The sequence below is a fragment of the Embiotoca jacksoni genome, unplaced genomic scaffold (assembly GCF_022577435.1).
Source record: "Embiotoca jacksoni isolate LCO1_2020_lvr unplaced genomic scaffold, fEmbJac1.0.p SCAF_12, whole genome shotgun sequence".
NCBI lineage: Eukaryota > Metazoa > Chordata > Actinopteri > Embiotocidae > Embiotoca > Embiotoca jacksoni.
In genome coordinates, this window is record NW_027185252.1 from 18400936 (window position 1) to 18418511 (window position 17576).

The 17576-nt window shown below is 42.9% G+C and overlaps 1 protein-coding gene across 2 annotated transcripts in view; it reads right to left on the minus strand.

The window, feature by feature from the left end:
* The window catches only part of LOC138195640 (inositol polyphosphate-5-phosphatase A), a 141070-nt gene that overhangs the window by 37412 nt on the left and 86082 nt on the right, over positions 1-17576 (minus strand). For both annotated transcript variants that reach the window (XM_069145258.1, XM_069145257.1), the window contains exons 7-9: positions 16274-16326; positions 15107-15226; positions 3820-3904 (exon numbers count right to left, since the gene is read on the minus strand). In XM_069145258.1, coding sequence (XP_069001359.1) covers positions 3820-3904; positions 15107-15226; positions 16274-16326 — 258 coding nt within the window. The remainder of the gene's footprint in view (positions 1-3819; positions 3905-15106; positions 15227-16273; positions 16327-17576) is intronic.

Genomic DNA, 17576 nt, shown 5'->3' on the forward strand with positions numbered 1-17576 from the left:
TGGGTTTGTATAATATGATTTTTTTTTAGGGGTTAGAACAGGTTGTAACCTTAATATTACTTCAAATACGATACATATAGGCAGTGACTAGTGGTTTGTGTGAGACTATTTTTTAAATTACCCATCTCATTATCATTCTGTTTTAGGAAGTGTTAACTAAAAGCGTGAAAATACGACTCAATAACATGTTTTTCTGTTTTTGACAATTGATCATACAAAACAAGACATTGGAGACGTTACTTTGGTTCTTTAGGTACTTTAATTTGTTTTTTATATTTCTTTATGACATTTGATTCACAGAATGGGTAATTGATTAATTGAGGGAATTCTTGTCAGATAAATTGATAATTAAAATATGAATTGTTAATTGTGTCCAACTTCAATCACACTAATATAGAATTATTTCTGCCTGTCAAGACGATTAAAGGGCAAAAGTTGCAAAAAAAATTAATAACAAAGAAATTATGTTACATTAGCAATATTAAATATACTGTGACAAAAAATGCTCTTAAATCTGTTTTACTTATGGAATTCTACAAAGTTTGGTCATTTCAAGTTGAGCAGTGATTTGTGAAGAACAGTATTTTCAGATTCAGATTTCCTGTGATGAAGAATTTTTTTTATAAAATATGAACTCAGCATGATGGAACATGGTTCAGACCGACATACGTGATTCCATCAGATTAATTCCTCAGGCCTTCTTCTTTACACAAAGCACACAGGTGGCCTTTGTGAAGCCAACCGTCTAACATGTCTTTGAGTCTGGTGTCTGACTGTAAAGCCATCACAGTTTGTAACAACATGTGCTGCATCTTTAGTCTGATTTTAATGACTGACTTGATTGTGGCTTGAACATAAGCGCTCGGTAAGAGATGAAAAGAAATCAAACGTCAATAAGTGAACTGTGAAGTATTGTATGTATGAGTCGGCAGACAAAATCTTCAGAAACCTTCCTTTGTGGTTTCCTGTTTTATCAGCACTGATGCGAAGCGTGATCAAGCCGGAGCGTGATCAGACCCATGGGAGAGCAGAGAGAGGGTCGGTGGGGACTGGACCACCTCCAGGCTGCTCAGCCTGAGCATTAGTCTCCACGTGGCTGTGTCTTTTGTCTGCCAGTCAAAGGGCCGCTGAATGGGGGTCAATTGAAACCAATTCCCTCTGTCGGACACAATTAATGGGGTTGCCCGGGCTGGGCGGAGTGGGGTGGGGGGGCAGCCGCGGCCCTTTGGTTACTGATCCTGCAGCACAAGCATGCCAGGAATTTGCCACCTGGAATTTGCCCTGTGACAATAACAAACCCACTCCCTTCCGAAACCACCTCCTTTTCTGTGCACACACGGATACATCCTAAAGTCCCCCCCCCCCCCTTGTCCCAGCCACCCTCCCACAAGGCAGGATGGGTGACATAGGAGTGGCTACTGGTTGTCCACAGTCTAGTCACCCACAATAGAGTAGAGACAGAGAAGAAGAGAAGTGGTGTAGCGTGCAGCTGTAGAGAAATGTACTGGAGTATTTTCTGATCCAGTGATTCTCAAAGTGAGGCCTACAGGCAGCCTCATGGGTGCTGGACAGTTATCCCTGCTGTTCAACACATCAAAAAAGGCAAGTGGTTCCATTTTGCGACCGTTTCATCCACTTAACACTGCAAATGCATCTATTCATCTGCATAGCTTGTGTGGGTCCTTTTTCTATCGATTGAAAAAGGAGAGAGAAAAGCAAAACAAAATGAGAGTCAGACAGTGAGAAGGGATCCGGACTCTGTGTCTGAATCAATCTTCAGATAAGTATGGACTATCGATCCGCCAGCAGCCCATCTACAGTTAAGCACTTCGGTAGATGTGCACTAATTGTCCTGTTGACATTAATTGTCATTAAAGGGCTTAAAACGGCCTCCCGCCTGTGAGTTACATCCCGCACCAAGGTTGCAACCCATTTGTTTATTGATGACATCACAGCTGTGTCTGCCGCGAAACACGCGGGTCACTGTTAAATCAGGCGGGTCGACCGCGGCGCGCGACAGGTTTATATGAAGCAGCGCTGCCCCTTTAATAACACATTTCACACAGATGACATCATCAGCCTTTTTTGTTGTCCCCATTAAATGGTCGGTATGTTTCATTAAGGTGTATGTTTATGTTTGAGTGTGTGTGTGTGTGTGTGTGTATTTGTGTGGTTTATGCCCACAGCTCTAACTTCCTGAGGGTAAAGTCTAAAAGGCCCCCCTGCACTGCTGCCACACCCCTTTAAACGGGCTGAATCAATCAGATTCATTTGGCCTAACAAATTGGTGTGTGTGTGTGTGTGTGTGTGTGTGTGTGTGTGTGTGTGTGTGTGTGTGTATTCACACTGGATGTGAATGTGTAAGTGAATGGGACCAAGGTGCATAAGAAAGGAGCTGTGTGGAGGGGAGAAGAGGGGCAGCGGTGGACACACAGCCATGCGAGGCTAACACATCCCTGGAAAAGGGGTCGCGAACCCCGCTGCACTCAAACAGCATTTCGGAGCGGTCGAGACACGGAGAAGGTGAGAGCCTTCTTACCACAGAGCAGCGGGGACAAGACAGGAAACATGAGGAGAGAGTTATCTCGATTAGCTACACGAGATAAACAGACAGGCTCTGAATGATCTCATCTGACTCGCTTTTATGGGATGCTTTCTTTTCAGCTAAATGGATCCATATTTCCCTGCCAGTGTTGGCACCGGAAATTAAGTTTTCTTGCATATTTTAATGCGCAGAACACAGTCTTTCATTACAGCACTGCAGATAAAAATACAAACAGTCTATCATTGATATGAAATCAATACGCGACCGAAATGTGCGCCAGGTGACATATAATTGCAGAAGCTGACTGCTGAATGGCCTCAGTGTTTGCACATCTGCAGGATTCCAAAAACTTGTATTTATTATCTCCAAAGTAACGCATGACCTGTGAGTTAATGCGACCCAATTACAGCATCCAAATCCAATGTACTGCACAAACTTTGAGGCAAATAATCAATGCCCCTGATAGATTGCTGAGTGAAAACATGTGATGGCCACCCGCGCGTCAGGATGCCAGCGACCCTAGTGGCCGGATGGCTAAACGACAACTGGGTTTCTTCTTGTGCGCCACACAGAGTGAAGTCCTTCCTAAGTCATTTGAGCATTGGAGCCCTCCATTCAGAGAGCTTTCCCTCCTCTCAATGGAGCCAAGGCTGAAATGAACAATACCCACACCTTGAACAGGCCCACTGACTCGGGGAGCATTGTGCTGCAGAGGAGGGAGAGGATCAGCCAACAAGTGTCTCTCCCACTCTGTTATCAGCGGACATCACTGTCTACGGTGGGCTTTTATGACTAAACCGCCCCTTATCTCCTCATGCTAGGCTACTGAATGACTCCACTACCTTTGCTCTCACTTGGCCTCATTTGCACCAAGAAAGGAGGAGAGGGAGGAAGAGAGAGGGGAGGGAGGGAGGGAGCCAGAGAGGAAGAGCAGTGAATGGCACCATAACATAACAATGCACTTGGAGGCTCGGTTGGCAAACACAGCTGGGCCGGCCACAGTGAAGCGTTTAATGAGTCATAACTCTAAAAGGACAGTGGGATACTAAAACCACTTTAACTATATTGCAGTCGCTCTCCAATACAACACAAGCACACACACACACACACACACACACACACACACACACACACACACACACACACACACACTTTATACTACTGTGAACTCGATGTATGTAGAGTATAATAGCATACAGTTGTGCACATATAACAGATAATCTGAACAATTAGCTTTCCATTTCAAATTCTTCAAGAATAAAACAAACACTCACCTCAATAACTTGCTTGGAGTCCAACCGGAAGTTAAAGTCCCCAAAGATAAAATATGGCATCTTCTCATACCGCTGATCCGTGATCCTGCAACACATTACAACCACCTGTCAGTGACGAGGTTTTAAACAACTACCAGCAGCTCTGTGATGGTCACTGGCTGCATGAAAACACTTAATTAACAATGATCCTAAAATGGGTAGCAGAAAATATGAATAAAAGGAAAGATTATGAAAGACACCACTGTGACAATCATCATCCTTAAGACTGTCAAAGAGGCTTCAAGCTGCCTTCTGACCTCGGGTCTGTAGTTCACGAGGGCCACAGCACCACCTGGTGGTCTGAACACTTTGATTGGAAGAGTTTCACCTTTACAGAGTGATGAGGGCGACTTTTTGTAGAGATTTTTAACATCTTGTTGGGGTCTAATGCAACATTTTGGTGCATTAGTTTCACAGCATTCATGATTTATCACACAGCATGCAGAACATTGATGTAGGAAGATGTGGAAAATGATAGAAAAATGTCATTTGAAATTCACACAATAATTATGATGAGTTTTAGGTTTACAGGTGAGGAGGATATATAAGTGATTAAAGGTCTTAGAAAAGAATTGCAACATCAGGAATGACATTAAAACCCATGTTACTGTATTTGCAGAAAATCTAGTGTTCGACATGTTTGTGTGTTTACTATGTGCAACCGTTGCATTAAACCAATGATAGAGAGACGGCTCCAGATCAGAGAACATCTTTTTCAGCACCAAATTGCGTTCCACTTCCTGAATGTTTCTGAACACACGCTCTGGGGTTCCAGTTAACATGCTTTAAAGTCAAACTCTTCATTCTCAGCTGACACCACAATTAAATGAACAAATCTTGATAATTTTCTTTGATAATTTGCTTTGATGGAAAAGAAAATTCACTTTGCTGAACTGATCAAAAGGAGAGTGGACAAGCCTCCACCCTGTTGATTTTTAGAAAGCACTGAGTGGTTTTAGGGCTATTCAGTGCTTTCTGATTTGGTGGTACAGGATGAACTGTCCAGACCTCTCAGATCAGCTGGGACATGTCTGCTTACCGTCCTCGGGAAAAAAAGTAAACACAGAAGCAGCATTCAGATTTTATGCTTTATGTCTGGAAAGTAAAAGTAATGATGAAGTGGAATATTCTGTTTGCTGCTGCCTTCAATTAAATTGAATTTAGGGTGAATTGTTTGCAATGCACTTTAGTTTTATTCTCCTGCTTGATCTGAATTATTGTATTTGACCTATTTTACACTTTTTAAAACTCATTTTGTGTTTCTTGTACATTTTGTCTTCACATCTTTTCGTCTCATTGAAGCACTTTGTATTGTCAGGTGTTGAAGATGCTACACCTGCTTTGGAGAGATGACTAGTGAGGACATTGTGTGTTGGTTCTGGACCTAGTGGGCTTATGGATTTAAATCCAGAGTAAGAAACAGACTTGTGCATCTTAAAGGACTCACATTCTGGTTCACATGGACTCACAAGAATGAATCATGTTTTTGCTCTTTTGATGCCTTTTATTGGTACAGCATATTTTATTGTCACTTGTCGTGCTAATGTTTTAATGCACTAAATAATCTGCTTTATTTTTAATCTAAGAGTTCAGTGTCCGAGGATTCATAGAGTTCAGATCCTCTCTGACATGGACTACTTCCAAATCTCCAGAACTTTACCACAGCGCCAGCATCCCTAGTGCTTTAAGAAAAAATGCACCTAAGCGACATATAATTAACTCCTATGCCTCATCACCTACTTAGAAGTGGTTCCTCCACAGAGGCAAGATAGGAAATTAAGGTGGATGTAGTGCAGGCTCTCGTGTAATTAATGATTCAGGATGCTTGGCACGCTATCTCCACTAATCGCGCGGATAAATCTCACCGTGGACTTCCCAGGCACTGATAACAATATATTTATGAGGCCGCAAAGAGAGACGGCTTTTCTCAGTGGTGGGTCTCAGTCTGGCCGGCTGTCGTAAAGCATGGCCATTTCTTCTGTATGAGGGGAGGCAGCGAGGCGAAGGTGACTGCAGTAAGGAGGTGAAAAACACAGCTATTATATTAAATAGAGAGTACGTCGTTTGACGTTACCTTATATTAAAACAGAAACTCAACTGTCTTTCTGTGCCACAGGTTTTTCAACAGGGGTCGACATAAAGATGAGAGCAGGATCTAGACTTTAATCTCCAGAGCAACACAATGTTTCCTGGTTATAATTGATGCAATTCAGAATTTTCAAAACCTTTCCATCTGGACATTTGCTTCATTATTTTTTTTTTAGCTACATGCGTGGAAATGAGAGCTATCCTTTTTATGGATCTTTCTTAAGCACAATTTGGGCTGAAATTAAAGATTATTTCCACAATTAGATTTGATTTTCCTCTATAAATCATGAAAAAGGTGCTCATTACAACTCTCCAGATCGTAATTGACATCTTCACAATAACTGTGTGGTCTGAACAGTGGTCAAAAGCCCAAATTTATTCACAGTTTATGACCACACAAAAAGAAAACGAGCAAACGATCCTATTAGAGAATCTGGAACCTGTGAGTCTTTGTTATTTTTGTTTGAAAAGAGGCCAAAATCAATACATTTTCTGACAGAATTATTTACAAGGTTCCCACTCCAACTTTCACTGACTGAAAAGTTGAATTTCTTAGACCTATAATGAACGGAAAAAGGCCACCTTTGTACTGGTCAGACAAAATCCAGCCATGCTACTTTAATGCCAGCAATTTGCGAGTGTTATTCACTAGTTCACAGGTGTTTTAAGTTCACAACTTAGTTTTGTTTTAACTGCTTCAACAATAAATTAAGCAAAATATTTCATATTAAATAGATGAATTTCTGTGGGCTCCCCCCAACTAAAGATTCTACTCCACTGGGCTGCAGCACAGCAGTGATGGAGGCAGCATGCTTCTTACTGTTAGCGTGTCTGCGAAGGCTCCCTCATCCATATTTTAATAGATCAATAGCAGTTTTACAAACTTTACATCTGAATATTTGGTTGTCTACTTAACGTCTACTTATCGTTGAAGTCGTTGTTTTGTAGGTAAAGCTATTGAAATTTCATCCATTAGCAGCTACAGGAAAAGTGATTGTTGACGTGCAAGAAAGGGGATAAAAGCAATCAGGAAAAAAGTTATACAACACTATATAGATAAACATTTTATGGAAAATATTATATTTTGATGAGTGGCAACTAAAATCCAGTGATTTTCCATGACTTGGCTCAAAAATGATCATTCCATTTCTGGAATAGACTTTATAATTACATGATATTCCAGAAATTCCATGACCAGTGGGATGTTCTGGAAACCCTGGATTTGATGTATTGTTTTAACTCTGGTCACAATTTTGCAATTGAAAATGGATGAGTGGAACTTGCAGGTGTGTCTATAAAGGCCTGGGCAACTGATGGAATCTATTTATTACTGACACTTGCACACTCAAAGACTGTAAGAACGTGAAAAAGTAAGTTACAGGGATTATCAACCTTCATTGCTAAAGACACTTCAGATCAGTAGAAAAAAGTTTGAATTCTAATCTGGGATCCAAAATCACAGCAATCACGCCAATCACAGAAATGAGTGAAGCCTGAAGGGAAACACTGGATCTTCCTCATGTAATAAAATAAAGTTTCCACAACATTATCAAAGTGGTTCATTTACAGCATGAACAAAACCAACCTTTCAGGAGCCATAAGAGTCTTCAATTTACAGTACCTATTTAGCCAAGCATCAATTACACAATACACACCATCCTTAAGATTAAGGTACACAGACTACGTGTGTGTGCAATAACTCATTAATAAACTGGCACCGCTGTCATTCATGACCTCATATCATGCTGCTGAGAGTCTCGGCTCTATTCAAACAGGTTAGTGGTGAGTTTATCCTGCTGGCCCGAACGGAGGGCCGAAACATGGCAGTGCAGGTCTTACATGTGTGGGAACTCATGGATTTACTACATCTACTGTTGTTATAGCAAAATATGCAATTACAACATGTCAATCAGATACTGTAATGATTCAAAACAATAAACCAAAAGAGAACGGATTAAGTGAAGAACGGGGAAGAGGAGATGAGAGTGAGGCAGGCACCCTAAAAAAAGGATAAGGAGTAGGAGAGTGTGTGTGTGTGTTTCAGCAGAGGCTGAAGTCTTTCTCCTGCTAACAGCCATGTCTAATACCCACAGGCTGGCTGTTTTGTCTGCTGCTCCAAGGTATCAGCCACAGGTCAGAAGGTAACACTCTGTTTACACGATCATTTCCTAAAGCACTCATGGTGACCCGCTGGTGTGAAAGTTGACTTTTTCCTTGGCCTTTGTGGCGAGAGGGGTGGGGGGGGACGAAGAATTGCAACATTAGCTACAGCTACTGGGCGTGAAAGGGGCCTGAGGGTGGGGGGTCCCGAGCTTGGAGGGAGCTCCCCCCCCCTCCTCGCTGACCCTCACCCTCGGTGGGGCCCCCCCCATTAGCCTCGTCATCACAGTTCATTCAGGCAAACTGTAACAGTGTCAGTGACATTCTCCTACAAAGCCACACTCCTTTACACAGTCTATAAACATGCTTTCTCCCGGCACATTCATCGCGCCGTGACACCCCTGAAAGAGCCTCTTCACATGGGCCGTTCTCACTGCCGTTTGGGGCTGGGGGCCTTCGTCAGGCCTTTCCTTGGGGGGGCCACACAAAGACTGGGGTCAGACGCTAATTTATAACATGGCCCCGGACTCTGCTCCCAGGCTCCTTAAACCAGCCGCACAAAGCAAAGCAGCACACATTCTCTCTTTCTGAGTCTCTCACATGCAAACAGAGAAGTGAACTCTCATCCAAAAACAGCGTGAAGACTGAAAATAGTCTTGCACCTACGGCACTATCTCAGTCTCACAAATAACACATGTACACACTGATAACACAAACACACAAAACTTTTTCTCCTTCCCATCAGCCTCACTGACTCCTCGCCAGATTATACGCCGTGATTGACAGCTAAACTGAGCCATAATAGACAGTCCATATGGGATTATGAGGGTGCAACTGGGGGCCATGTCATGATTATATTGACAAGATGACTTACCATAAGTTGGCCGGTCAGATTCAACTTTGGACACAAAGGCTGGGCCGAGCACAGTCGTCCATTGTAAGTAAATGTTGAGAATTTGGGAGAATGTTAACATTGTGAAGAATGTGCTGGTGACGTCTCTCTGAATGGGCCGAGGGTGGCCCCTGACGGGACCTTTGACACGGCAGGACAGCCTCACCCTCGTCCCCCTGTTAGCACCCCGTCTCCTTAAGGAACGCCCACCACAAGAGGAGCAGGACACCAATGCAGGAAAGATGTGGTGCTGAGGGGGTGCGAGGGTGTCGCAGCGGTCACACAGAGGTTAGCGGATAGCCAATAGCAGTGTCAAGATACGCTCACGATGAGGGGGGACACCTGTGAGCAGAGGTGGAGACGACATGAGATAGTCTGGGGAGCGGGCGGGAAAACTTTGCATAACTCTCAGGATGTGACTGCTGAATCTTTACTCCACAGAATTTTGTCTAAAGTGGACACGAAATAGGAAAACTGTGAGAAAGTATACGATTCATGGAAGTGAATCTCAGACCATCAGAACTCAAGACTGTAAACCAGCTGGGCCCCAGGACCCCAGGACCCCAGACTGTAACGGACCTAAAAGCTCCAGGTTTACTGTAAGGTAGTTGGATCACTTTAAAATCTGTTATGGAATTTGTACGACTAAAGTACAATATCAACCGAGTTGTACACAATTACATAATCTTGAAGTTGTATCTTTTAGAAGGCCCAGTGTTTAAATCTGATTATCAAAGCTTTCATTTTTTTTAAATATATTTTCATGTTGCATAATCAGCCAAACTAAAAAATGTCAATAAAACGCGTCTCATCTAATTATGACAGAAAGACACAGATAAATTCTCGGGCCAACTAATTTTGCACGATATGAAGAGCATATGTAGAATACAACAGTTGGTTTCAGGGTGTCTGTGTTAAACACAACGCCAGCTACAGCACCCAGGAAGCCCTGAAACAGCTTCCTTTTGAGGTGCCTGGGAGTCCGGGGTCCGGTCAGGTCGTCTGAGATAAATATCATCAGGTCACTAAAGACAAAGCTAAAGACAAAAATTTGAAGCCAATTTGATATCAAAACGTGTCCAAAAAAATATTTTAGGAAACTTTTCACTTGTTTGCTTTAGTTTTTTGCAATGATACTATTTCATTCAAATTGGGCTTAAACTGTGTATGTAAAATGTGTTATTAATTGCATAATACATATGGATGAACTTAGTTGATTAATCGATTAGTTGATGACGAAAATCAATCGCAAACTTCTTGTTTTGTCATTTGAATGAAAAAAAAATACAAAAATTCTCTGATTCCAGCTTCTTAAATGTGACTATTTTCTGGTTCCTTTAGTCCTCCAGGATAATAAACTGAATATCCTTTGGTTGTGTATTTTCATTCGAGACAAAACAAAACATTTTAGGCAACAAACAAGGAGACCAGGAAACACTTGTTGACATTTTTCCAAAATTTTTGACATATAAAAGACCAAACAGCTCATCAATTAATCGAGTAAATAATCAGCAGAATAATTCATGATGAAAATAATCGTTATTTTCTGCTCAACTTGATGAAAATGTATCCTCTGATGCAGGATTCTCATCGACAGTGATGTCTGTATCTGTTAGGTTAAGGTAAGTCTCTGACGTGACGAAAACATGACTGTGTGTGTGTGTGTGTGTGCGCGCGCGCGTGTGTGTGTGTGCGCGTGTGTGTGTGTGTGTGTGTGTGTGTGTGTGTGTGTGTGTGTGTGTGCGTGTGCGTGTGAGCGAGTTAGAGAGAGTGACAGGGAGGGAGAAATAAACCAGGTGCAGTGTGACCAGGCAGACACTGGGGAAGATTAACCTCTGCTCCTGCAGGCCTCCCAGGGTGAGGAGGCAGTACAGAGTCAGAGAGCAGAGTGACAACACACACACACACACACACACACACACACACACACACACACACACACACACACACACACACACACACACACACACACACACACACACACACACTCACACTCACTCACTCACACTCACACTCATATTTACACACATGCACGTACACCTAAAAAACAGTAACCTCGTTAAAATGTAGCTCCTGAATGTTAACGCACTCTGAAGTACAACTACGAAAGAATCTGCTTTATTTAGACACCAGACACAAACTCAATGGAAAAAAAACTGCAAGTTACGTGTATGACGCATGTTCTGACATGGGAAATATGATTTGCATAATACTCGCGCTGACAGGGACACACACACAGCTCTCTTTAATAAATTCATTCGGGCTTTCTGGAGGATCTCCCTGCGATTATCCAGTCCTCCCTCCTGCAGCTCAACATGTCTATTGGCTGGAAAGCGGCCGGCCTCTCTCTGCTCTTTCAGCCTGTTGTTCTGGGAAAAGCCTAAAGGGAAACATTTAGATTGGAGGGCTCTTTGAGAAGCTCTGACAGTTGACTGATGACCCTCCATAAAATGACAAAGCATCGCTGTGTGGTGGCCATTGCGGCCCACTGCCTCCCCATGGGAAACTAATTGCTTTGAATTGTTAACGGCAACATTATTTTTCTGCCAATCATGGCTTTTCAATGCCCCGAAAATGAGCATGAAACAAGTCTTTTCAGCGAACAAAACAGTTAAATGTCCCCAATGTTGATCAAATTAACTTCAGCACTGTGACAATGGACTATATTTGTGTGAAAATAATGGCGCGCCACAAAGGACGCCTTTATGCCCGGATTTCACAGTTGTAATGTAAAACTGTTCTCCCCTGAACCGGACCAGTCACTCTGAATGGGGGCTGGAAAAAGAAACAAACTTCAATACACACAAAAGGGATTTCTTTAAGGAAGAGGGGAGAAAAAAAACAAAAAAACCTGTTGGTTTTATCTCATGCTATCATTTCTAGAGGCCCGGGCTTTCAGCATCACTGTCATTACATAAGCTGCTTTCACATCTCGAGCATTTTGGAAGATAATTTAACATCATTCCTTAAACTCAATAAAAAGTCCAGCTGAATTATTCTTTAAAACATAAAGCTATTAAACCTTGACATAATTTCAAAACAATGACCTCCGTACATCAAGGGGAGCTGCAGCCCAGAACACATACAGTATGAGCACGTTCAAAGGACAGGAAAACGAGCAGCGGAGGCATTTCAAGCAGAGCTTTGCCTTTCTCTCATGGAAGCGGTCCAAACATCAGCGCGGCCTATAGAGCAGTGCTTTTTTGATGTGACTCAATAGTGAGGGGTTTGGCCGGCTAAACGCTGTTCCTTCTCAGCATTGTTCCCCCGAGGCCTTGAAGCACTTTGGAGATAAACAGTGTTTAGCAGTTAAAAGGGGCCACAGAGGAAAAGGCTTATCAGATGTGTTCTCAATGGGCTGTAAGCTGCATTATTAGGCCCCAGCCCCTGATAAGACAGTGGAAGGCTGAAAGTTTGATGCCAGGCAGTAAGAGCTCTGTCATGTGATCCGGCTCCTGTGCCGGCTGCCCCGCGGATCTCAGCTGGTGGTGTGTTCACACCCCCTCCCCTCCTCTCCCATCCCGCAGTGAGAGATTAGAGCTCAGAGAGGGACAGGGAGCAGAGAGAGAGAAGAGGGAAGAAGGGGGGGGACCTTTTTTTGGCTTTAGATATTCCCCCCTGTCCCTTTTCCTGCTCTGCTTCTGGGGGTAGGAGTCACAGTTAGGACAATAGCCAAAAAGATGGTTCCCAACCAGTCGCTGAATGGGAACACTGTTGGTGGTAGCGCTTCATTCAAAGCCCGGCCCGGGCACATTGTCCTCCCAGATCGGCGGAGGAGAATGGAGTTTGCTGGTGGCTGCCAAAAGGTTAGCAGCCTCTGTGAAAGGACCGACCCATTATTCACTGCCCTTTACAGAGCCCAAGCACCCTTTGTGCTCCTCCTCCCTTCCCTCTGCACCGCCAGCTTTTTTTTTTTTTTTCTCACTCCGGTGCTCCGGATCTGCGCCCGACGGCTTCCCACAAAGTGAGCGAGTGAGGCGCGATGCCCCACCCCTGCAGCCCCAAGCAGAGGAATACCAGGGGAGCTGCAACACAGAACGACCTGCCCACCCCCACCACCACCACCACCTTGCCTCACACCACTTACCCCCTGTCAAAAAAAAAAAAGAACCTTTAAATGATATGGGCCAGAAGTAACTACACGGATACCATCCACAACACAAGGGGATTTAGGAGGAGGGAGCGTGGAAACTGCCACTCAGCCAACATCAGTTCTATTCAGCCTCCTCTGCCACCCAAGTACAACTCTGAGACTCTGCTGTTTAGGTGTATTTATAGGGGGGACCTTTAAAAATAAATCAACTGAGTGTGAAGGCATGATGAAAGCAGAGGAAACACAATGGAAATGTGAGCAACTACAGAGCTCCTTTCTTCATTATGTCAGTAAATCCAGGTAAGTTACAATGCAATAAAAATCTGAAAAGCGGCTGTATTCCTAAAACCCTCCCACTTCCCTCTCCATTAAAGGCGGACCATTCTTTCATCAAACCCAGAGTCAAGTAACGGTAAAATACGACCTCGTGGAGAATAATTTAAAACGCGCCTCATGATTCAAAGGCATCAGAGAGCTCGGTGATAATGTATGCCAGCCTGATATGCATGTAGTTATTCAAAGTGGAGGTGGCGGGGAGCCATGTCGTGCATTCTTACGCCGTTTGAATGGGAGGTCACCTGCTGCGAGGCTGGTACCGGGCTTTTATTGTGTGTTAGCATGGCCAGGTAGGGAGCAGGGGTTGCACTCTGCACTCTATCATCCCCGTTGCACCACAACTGGATCTCTCATAAATCACATTAGCGTGGCCTGTGAACGGATAGCCAGGTCTGTTTGTATAGAGGATGGCAGCACTGAGCAAAGAAAACTTTAACCATCGCTAGTATAATTAAATGTGTTAAACTTAGACCTGTGACATGTCTGGAGCTGAAACTGTCATCAAAAACTTCTGTGGATTATAAAAATCTATAATAAATTGAACTGAATTCATCCTTTTTGATTATAGAAACATACCAGAGTGCTGAATACATGGAGTGTTCAAAATAAAGAGGATCCTGCCTCTAAGGAGCATGAATGTGGTCAGCCAATATTATGGTAATCAACATCTGGCGACCATTGACTGTACATTTGATGCAAATCAAACCATTATCCAACAGGTACTTCTAATCTGGGGAAATTCTGACCTGATGGTGGAGCAAAATGATCCCCACCAAGATCAGGACTTTTAATATCATGGAAATCTGGTCAGCGTTGTTTGACGTGTCTCAGTCTGGAGCAAAGTGTCCGACACAATAGACATGAGCTTCCTTTCATGTGGTATTTCCACTGAGGAGATGAATAAACTGTCTGTCAGTCTTTCTCTGTTGTGGGACAATAACAAAGATAAGTGTGGGATTACACCTTGAAAAACATTATTCTAATAATAATAATAATGATGATAATAATAATAATAAAAAGAAAATGTTGGAAAGAGAAAGAGTCACAAAGAGGGATAGAAAAAGCAGAGATAAAAGAGAGTGTGGAGTTCACAGAGCGTGTAGTGAGTGAGACCGCGTACTTCTACAGACGGATGTAACCCCACTGGTCTGGGACTGAATCCCACCAAAGCCTTCTCTGCTCTCCCTCAGTCTCACTCTAAGCCTCCATTACAATATCAATACAGGTTTTGCCATGTCAGAGGCAGCTGGGATTTCTGACTACTATCTGCTGCCTCTCGCATACAGAAAACTGAATCTTTTACACAAATATTTATGTATGTTTATATAAATTCCTGTACATTTTCCCAGATAAAGGTCAAACAAATGAGTTCGAAGTGGACGAGAGTGTTCAGGAGTTCTTGGGTTCTTTCACAGTGAGTTTTCGAGGGCAAAATTCACTTTGCGTTTGGTTTGAACACACCATAAGTCTTTGGTGCGAAAGAATGTTAAGACATTTTTGTTATTAAGTCCTAATTAGTGTAATCAGGGTATACTGTAGTATTTATGCATCTGAAAACATGAAAGTATTACTGCTTAATTTAATTTGAGTGATGCACTTAAGAGCAGAAATATTGCATGTAGAAAGAACTTTTATGGCTTTCTTTTATAATGTCAGTGATATTTGCAGGAAGGGTGCCTTTATCTGATCAAGAACACAACAGATATGTGGAAAAAAATACAACTGGTGTTGAGCAGTACCTGTCTAGAACGTAGCCGAGGGCCTTCTGCCTGATCCCAGAGTAGACCGAGGGGCTTTTCTCCAAGGCCACGAGGTTGGAAGCATCGTGGAAAAGGTGGATGTTGACCAGATCAAAGGCACTGTGATGAAAGAGCACACTGTGAGTGAACTTCTCCATCCAGAACATCAGATATACAGAACAGTATTCAACATGTGAGGTTTAATTCCAGGTGACAAAACTCTTGTGACTTCACTCTTAGCATATTTCTGAAATTAACAACTACATATTTTACTGTCTGTCTGGACACAGTCAAAAATCTCTTAATTAAATGGGATGAAATGAAATATAAAATGGTTCTTTAACTACTTCTTAACTTCAGGCCCTCGAGCACAGCATACCAGTATGGACACCACTACACACTAATCTGCTTTCTTTCACTTTGTCCTGTTAGAGAAAAGCCAGACAGCTCAATGTACAGTGATGAACACCTCCCCGCTGATCCGATCAATCTGGGCTGTTTGGTTAGCACGGCGCTCGGCAGGCCCGACCCGGAGGATTTGATCTTATCTCATGGCGGTTTATTCCTCAGTGACATCCTGAACAAATGAATACATGCATGGCTTTGACTATCTCTGTCTACCCCATCTCTGATCTGATCTCCTATTCTTCACCAGCCGCTCCCTCTCTCTCCCTGCCGCTCCTGTCAAACGTCATGCTCCTATTAAATGCTTAGCGTTTCAGCTCTTTAGTTCTCATGTCATCCTTCTATTAGATTACAATCTCTCTCTCTCCCCCCCCACCCCCCTCCCACAACCACCCACCCGCCCCACCACCATCCTCTGCAGAAGGGGAGCAGCGTTTTCTATTCGTCCCGTACAGGTTCAATTGCATGTAATGTTTTTTGTCATCTGTCATATGCAACTGCTTGGCTAACATGATTACGTCTAATCAAATCCCTGCTTGCCTCTGTGGCAAACTGTCCGGAGAGGATCCAGCTGTGGAACTCATTCCCTGTCCGTCTGTACTGCCTGTACTGCCTGTGATCACCACACCGCTGCACACAGCTCCCTGCAGCCGGACATGACTGACGTGGTTAGATCTCACACCGATACATTCGTAATGATTCAAGGTTGAACGGTGATGAGGTGGGATGTGTCACGGCAGGGATCCTATTAATAAAACTCACCAGTCAGCCAGGGCCCATCGAGTTCTGATGAATCCCTTTCTGGACCACTTGCACTGCAGAAGAAGAGACACTCAATTTAGCATGACAATGGTAGAATTTGACATTGGTGAGGATTTACCATGAGGCAAATGAAAGCAGGATGCCAGATATCTCTCAGTCAAGTGGCAGCGTCCATCAAAAGAGAGCACAATGTCTGGTTCACATTTTTCAACAACAAACGTTTCCATAAAATTCTCAAAATGTTTAATCAAATGATATTTTTAAATCAAATTTGCTTTCAGAGAAAAGGTTGTTAATGAATAAACAGATAAACACATGTAAACACTAAAGTCAATACATGAACAGGGGCGTAAAGTCATTACATTTACTGCACTAAAGTGAAATTGTTGATGCACTTGTACTTTACTTTCTACTTCTCTACAGTCCAGTGAGAATTATTATACTCGTTACTCCTCGACATTTACAGTATTTAATAGCTACAGTTACAAGTTATATGCCCAAGCAGACAAAGTGTTATACATTATACATTAAACAGATATAAAATAGGACAAACAGCTTGACACTGACAAGCCACAACATTAATTCCATATCAATTAGAAGGATTTGCTTCTTTCCTTTACTTTATGTCTTAATCAGTAATGAAATAACTCAATTTCACCACTAACACCACGATTCAGGATACTCGTTTCATAAAACTGCAATTCTATTTTTCAGACACTTCCACTGCGATATGTCAAAAAAGGCCATTGAAGGCTTTAGACAACAAGTAAAATGTGTTGACAATTGTGAGAGCAGTCTGTGAGAGCAGGTGTTGGTTAAATGTGTCCTTTCTTGTTGAGTTAGCCCGTAGTCTTCAGGTAGAACAGTGAGGAGGCCACTGCAGTAGAAAGAAGCCTCATACTCTAGATATATGATTTGAGGGAGTATATTGGGTGTAACAGTAGGTCTGAATCGAAAGATGACACTCGGATGTCGCACTTGTCAGGAAAAACAACGCCAGAAGAGACCTGAGAACATCCACCTCAGTTCAGACATCCAGTATACAGCTGTTTGATCAGATCCCACCAGTCTCGAGCTAATTATCCAATCACAAGTCCAAACATCTTTCTCAAACAGCACGAGTCACCATGAAGCTGGTTATTAAATGAGAGACAAATTGATGTTGCGAGTGTTCCCATTCTGAATAGATAAATACGTCTCCTTCCCACAACCTCTCTCCTTTTCTGTCTAGCTCTCTCTGATGCTCCTAATGGGGAGTTAACTGCGGTGATGAATAAACTAATTATGGGCCAGGTCACATAAT